This window comes from Olea europaea, chromosome 11 (assembly GCF_002742605.1).
Source record: "Olea europaea var. sylvestris chromosome 11, O_europaea_v1, whole genome shotgun sequence".
In the NCBI taxonomy this organism is placed as follows: Eukaryota; Viridiplantae; Streptophyta; class Magnoliopsida; order Lamiales; family Oleaceae; genus Olea; species Olea europaea.
Window position 1 is genome coordinate 15,194,346 of NC_036247.1, and position 6,939 is coordinate 15,201,284.

Sequence of the window (6,939 nt, forward strand, 5' to 3'; positions counted from 1 at the left end):
TTACTTCACTTTTTGGCAAACAATTCTTTTAAAATAAAAGAAAAATCATAAGGGAAAAAAATGAAATATACACAACGTTATTGAACTTGTACAAAAACATCTACTATTTTTTTTTTTTTTTTTTTTTACATGGTGTCCGGGCTTGCGTCCGACTAGATCCTTGTCCCTGAACCTCCGGCCCCTCAGCAGCTCAGGGAGGTAAATCGCAGGATGTGCCCTTGTTGGCTCCCAGGTTCCCACAACTCATTTGGACTCCTTCCGCAAAGAGAGCTTTTCTCGCTGGGCGTTTGTTCAACATCTACTATTTATTTATTCCTGAAGATGCTTGCTTTTGGATGGGAAACGTAATTCAATCTATAATAAATTTGGAGTTTCAAAGACAATTGACTACTAATCAACGTCAGTTACACCATAATTTTGAAGAACAGAAGTTGAAAATTATTGCTGAGGTCAGACTCAGATTTGAGAGACGTCATCGAAGTTCATTCTCAGCCACCGCCACGGTCGTCGCCTCATCGGCCACCTTGATTACTGTCTCTTTACCACCATTAATATTTCCAGTCATCGCCTCCAAGCCCGAATTCAACCCGTTCCCGGTTACGGAAACTTCCTTACTCGGATGCTCCACAACAGGGTTAGCCTTCAACATTGAATAAACCCCATTATTATATGGATCCACTCGATTAAAATCACCACTATTCCCATTGTGCAGTTTATCATTATAAGGGTTGGAATTGAATCTGTTGTAATGATAATCGTCGTCCTCGTTGGGGAAATTAACTTTGGCTTTTTTCCCTCTGATTTTACGAGCTTCCTTATCATAGGCCCGAGCTGCGTCTTCAGCTGTATTGAAAGTGCCCAGCCAAACCCGAACGCCTTTTCTCGGGTCACGAATCTCTGCTGCCCATTTGCCCCAGGGTCGCTGCCTTATTCCCCTGTACAAATTCTTCCTCTGCCTTTTTCCCTTGGCGCCTTTCACATCATGCTCACCATCTGTATGTAAAAATTCCTCATGCACACCATCTGTTTGTACCATTCAAATTCAAACCCAAGACAACATATAAAAAACGTACTAAAACTAAAAGGAACGGAGAAAAGCATTGGTTTCAACATCTTACCTTTGTGGGGTTGAGATGTTTTGAAACTGGTAGTGACATTTTGGCCGGAGGAGGAGGAGGAGGAGGAGGAGTCGGGCCAGAAGTCGGTGGAGGTGACACCGCGGTTACCATTGCGCGGAATGATGTAGCCAAGTACTGTACCGCCACACATTCTTGAATTATATGAAAATTCTCTGATTGGTAAACTAGGAATTGAAACGAACAGAGCAACGCAGAAATGAGTGATATAGAAAGATTTTGAAAATGGATTTAGATATTATGGCCTTGGTCCGCGAGGGGATCGCAGTGTGTGTGTGTGTGTATATATATAGGAAATGGGTGACGGGCCAGCGGAGGGTGGGCACGTAGGGCTATTATAATTTCATTTCAAATTGATCTCGTCTTTGATATCAATTGTCATACAGGGACAAAAAACGTGGATCAAACAGTGACTGACTAAGCTTAAAAGGCGCTGATCTTCGTCATGCATGCTCAACTTCTTATGTGTACTTTTTTTTTTTTTTGGGTCAAAATTTTATTTTGCCTTTCATTTTCGCACTAGATCCCCGTAGCAAACCACTCACTTTGTATAAATTTGTCAATGGCAGTCGAACTGCTCGATTGACTCTGCTTGGACCTAGACAGTTTGAACTGTGAGGTCAAAAATAAATTTTTTTTCGAACAACGTATCTGATGCTACCAAAAATCGTACCTGCAGATTTTTCGAGCTTGATGATTTTTATTGAGCACGATCGTAGCCTTCCGATACCTGAAACAAAGGCAACGAGGTATGTTCTCGTCGCCCCTCCGATGCTTAAGTCAGAAAGGGAATTATATGCGTGAAACTATAAACTGGAGAATAATGAAAAACGTACCTGAATAATGGCTCAAGGTTCTGTATTTATGAGTAGGCAACATTCTCCTAGTGGGACTCAACTAGTTGGATATCCTTATCTGTTGGAGTCTTGTACAGTTAAGGAGTTGGTCAAATACTATAATTATATGTGGGATAGAATCCTTGCAGGAGTCAAGTATATGGTTGAGTTAGAGTCCTAATTGCATAGGAATTCTAAAGGGTCAATAATCGTAGGTTGTGAGGGGGAGCATATGCTCGAGGACTGCTTATGCTTGAAGACAAGTATCGCAATATGTAAAGCAGCCAGACAGGGAGTGCTCGAGCATGATAGCCCGAGCACTCCATATGTGGAATTGCAAGTTCAGCTAAAATTGGTCGTCGGGATAATTAGTGATTGGGTTGCAGGGAATGTCAGTATCATTGGCCCCCGTGCACATATGCTCGAAGCTTTCGCTCGAGGATATGATGCAAAGAGGCTCGAGGGCGATTGATGTGTAAAAGAGCTTTTGAAGATGAGTGAGCGTAGCTGATGTGGTGATGACATCAGCCCTAAACGAGTAAGGCGGTGGAAGGGTTGAGCCCTTGGATGGTAGACACGTGGCGTGATCGGACGGTTGTGCCAGCGACTTTTGGGCTCCCACTCAGGTCTCCTATAAATACTCCTTTCACTATTCATTTTTTACTTTTTCACTCTCAGTAAATTTTTCTCGCAATCGTCGGTATCAGGTAAGAGCTCGAGAACTTAAGTTGTTTATTTAGAAAGGTCTTAGGTTGGAATAGGATGTCGAGTAGTGAAGGAGACACATCGTCTTCGGGGTCTAGGTCTACACCCGAGGACTTAGGACAGTCTATAGTGCCGATGGCAGTACCTATTAGTGCTCAGCCTCGAGCTCAGGATAATCCGATGTTACTTAGGTTCTCAGATCAACCCTGTAGGTTTAAGGAACACTTAGCGATATCGACGGTTAGGGAATATGGCTTTATGCCGGGTTGTGATATAAGGCATCTTGAGGATGGGGATAGGATGGCTATAGCTCGGGAAAAAGAGTTCGTGATTTTTAGAGATTCTTTAAAGGGGGTTTAGGTGGCTCGTGCACCCATTCTTTGTCACCCTGTTGACCGAGCATAATATGAGCCCCGGGCAGTTAGTGCCGAACGGGTGGAGGATGTTGACCTATTTTCTTTTGTAGCTTGTAGGTACCTAGGAGTTACCCAATACCTAGACTTATGCAGGATGGGGTTCGACTTGAAACAACTTTCCCAATTCTCGTGTTTTGCCTACCTTTCACCCCGAGGAGGGTTTAGGATCCCGAGGATGCCTAGTTCGTTAAAAGGGTGGAAGGAAAATGGTTTTATGTCGTGACTCAAGATCTCGACCTACCTTTTAGTCCTCAGTGGGTCTTACCAGTTACTGCGAGGTTTTGTGAGGGTTAAGCCTATTTTGAGTCCTTAGAGAGGGATAGGCTGATGTTAGAAAATCTCGAGCCTTTGGTGTACGATATAGATGACATCCTCGATCTCACGAATGTGAAAGGCGTCGAGGGTAGGATATACACTTTCAATGTTTTCGTTATTCTACCTATATTTGTAATGCTCGTGCTCGTGCTAATGTCGGGTGATTTTGCAGAAATGACGTTTGATCCTGCTGCCCTACGTCATGCGGTTAACAAGAAGTCCACGGTCCCCCAGGCTCGGGCTCCCGGCCAGAAGAGGGGACAAAAGAGAGCTCGAGATTTCAGGCTCGAGAAACAGAGGAGTGGCCCCGGCGAAACTTCATAGCCAAGGGGGAAATCCCCGGCCAGGTTGAGCGCCCAACCCCTCAGGGTACACCTCGGAGCGTCCCTCAATCTCGAGGTCCTATCGAAGTGGTTGATCTCGAGGATGGGGCTCTGCCAACATGCTTTGTCCCATTAGAGGACCAAACCCGAGGCCAATTTTTGCCGAGCATTGTTGACCAGTACCGAGGAAGTATTAGCTTTGATGATGGCATGAGGGCCTTCGAGGCCATGACGCTGAAGGTACGTCGATCATGTAATCCAAATTTTCTTTGTTCAGGTATTTTTACATCTTTTTTAATCGAGGCATTATTAAACTTCCGTTCGTCCATTTTTTCCAGATGTTAAGCATTGCTTGAGGTCTATCTTTGAAGGGAAAAGATGAGTCCTCCAAATTGACTGACCTCGAGGACTCCCTAGCGGCTCGTGATAAAAGAATTGCCGACCTTGAGGTCGAGCGCGCTCAGCTGCTGAGGGAGCATGAGCAGATGAATAGCAAGCTCATGAAAGCTCGAGAAGAAGTTGGTTCCATGAAGGATGAGGCCGAGGAGGTGAAGCTGGAGCTTGAAAATATTCATAGGGATTATGAAGGGAGGTTGGTCCAAGCTCGAGTTGACTTAGTCGAGGAGTTCAAGAAGTCTGACATCTTTAATGTGCTCAAAGGCGAATACGCAATGGGCTCATACTTTCATGCCCTGAAAGAGGCTCGAGCATTCATTCGCGCGAAGCTAGATGCAACGCCCGAGGACTTGAAGACTATCCCACGGGTGGCTGAGGACCTCACCCTCTCGGAGTCCGAGGAGAACGTTGATGATGAGGAGGTCGACATCAAGGGTGACGACGTCGAGGAAGATCAACCCTGCCAGAATACCGAGGACTAGACTTCTTGATTATTCATTTTGATCATGACGACACCTGTTTTTGTATTTTGAACAAGTATTTTGCTCGATCTTAGTTAATGTTCTATTTATCGATGTTTTTTCAACGTATGGGGTGTATGGTTGACGACTTGGACATCTTGACGATCAGGACAAATTTAAATAGCTCGAAGTTTAAGATGAGTAATGGATGACTTGACGCTTAAGATGAAATAATAACTTGACGTCTGAATATTAATCTCGACGTTTAAGATGAAACAATAACTTGACGTCTAAATATTAATCTCGACGTCTAAGATGAATTAACAACTCGACGCCTAAGATGAATTAATAACTCGACACCTAAGATGAATTAACAACTCGATGCCTAGATTAATTAAATATTTCGATGCCTAAGATGAGTTAGCAACTCGACGCCTAGATTAATTAAATATCTCGACGCCTAAATGAAGTTTTAGCCTTGACGTACTTATTCACCAACAACAAAGATTTATTTTTGTCATGCTCGACCAATATGACTCTCTCGAGGATTGAGTTTTACGATCATTTTCGAAATTGCGTTTAGCTCGAGCATGTATACAAGTTATCTCAAGGACTTAATTCTGTAAAATCATTTTTTGACATTATACATTGGGCTCGAGCATATTATGCCTGTTTATCCCGAGGACTAAATGACAATGTAATTGTATCGACCTATAGTGTGATTCCCGAGGATAGTAATGACCTTTTTATAAGACTATCACGTCGTTGATCAGGCACTGTGTGCTCGGCAATGTTACTTGTAAGTGTGTTCGTGACTTAGCTTTTTTGATTGCTTGCTTGGGGCAAGGCTCGACTTGCTTGTGTGAGGCAAGGTTTTTTGATTGCTTGCACGGAGCAAGGCTTGAGTTGCTTACGTGGGGCAGGACTTTTTAATTGCTTGCGGGGGACAAGGCTTGAGTGGCGCAAGGCTTTTTAATCGCTTGCGCGGGGCAAGGCTTGAGTTGCTTGCGCTGGGCAAGGCTTTTTGTAGTTAGATCATATTTTGAGGAATAGCTTAATTCTTATTATACTTTAAAAAATGGACTTGGCACGCATGCCTGAGAATTGAAAACGTGAACCTTGACGCGCAGGCCTGACTACTGATAACTGGAAGACCAAGTTACTTGTAATATATATTTAAATTCTTGGCATTCCATGGTCTTGGAAGTGGTCTTCCTGATGTATCCCTTAAATTGTATGCGCCTCCTTGGAGCTGTCATATGACTTCGAATGGCTCTTCCCAAACTGGTCCTAGCTTGCCCGGGGCATGACCTGCTGCTTCGGCCCTTCTTAACACAAGGTCTCCGGATATGAATCTCCGCGTCCTCACTTTTTTATTGAAGTACTTTGCTGTTTTATCTTGGTAGGAGGCCATTCTTAAAGCTGCCTGATCTCGAACTTCTTCCAAGAGGTTGAGGTGTTCAGTGGTGCGCCTTGCATCTTCGGGCTCAAGCCTCCTTTAGCCGGGCAACCTGACTTCAACAGGGATGGTGGTCTTAATACCAAAAGCCAACATGAAGGGGGTTTCCCTTGTAGCAGTTCTATGAGACGTTCTATACGTCTAAAGTATGGAAGGTAACTTGTCAGACCTGGAACCTCTTGCATCCCCGATCCTTGTACGGAGGTCTTGCAATATATTCCAATTGGTCACTTTGGCGAGACCATTACTTTGAGGATGGGAAACCGACGTCAAACGGTGATCAACCCCTAGGTTGGAACAGAAGTTTTTAAATTGTACATTGTCAAACTGCCTGCCATTATCAGTTATGAGAACTTTCGGTATCCCGAACCTGCATATGATGGATCTCCAAATGAAACTTCTTAACTTTGGCTCTGAAATTGTCACTAAAGGCTCGGCCCCACCCACTTAGTGAAATACTCTACAGCCACAGCCCACAGCCACAAACTTCAATTGTCCTCTAGTTATTGGAAAGGGACCAAGGATGTCAATTCCTCACTGCTCAAATGGGGCTATGCAACTAATGCTAGTGAGGTCCTGGGAGGGTGGATGACATTGTCAAATCTTGTCACACTTCTTGACATATTCCCGGGCGTCTTTCTTCATGGTTGGCTAATAATATTCATACCTTATGAGCTTGAAGGCTAATGCCCGAGCTCCTTGATGGTTCTTACATACTCCTTCATGAACTTTTTCTAGGGCCTGGGATGATTCGGAAGGCCTAAGGCATCTGAGGTATGGAAGTGTGAGGCTCCTGCGAAATAAAACTCCTTCAATCATGCAATATCTCGGAGCTTTGGACCGGATGCTTCTCGCTGCTCGAGGATCTTCTGGAAGACTGCCATGTTTTATG

At 44.1% G+C, this 6,939-nt stretch overlaps 1 protein-coding gene across 1 annotated transcript; it reads right to left on the bottom strand.

Annotated features, from left to right (window-relative positions):
* Positions 1 to 325: 325 nt before the first annotated feature.
* Positions 326 to 1,420, bottom strand: LOC111403560 (ethylene-responsive transcription factor RAP2-3-like). Its single transcript, XM_023032114.1, has 2 exons — positions 1,119 to 1,420; positions 326 to 1,023 (listed from the first exon to the last, which is right to left on the bottom strand). The coding sequence occupies exons 1-2, from the start codon at positions 1,267 to 1,269 to the stop codon at positions 473 to 475; spliced, it is 702 nt and encodes a 233-aa protein (XP_022887882.1). The 5' UTR covers positions 1,270 to 1,420; the 3' UTR covers positions 326 to 472.
* Between the last annotated feature and the right edge of the window lie 5,519 nt (positions 1,421 to 6,939).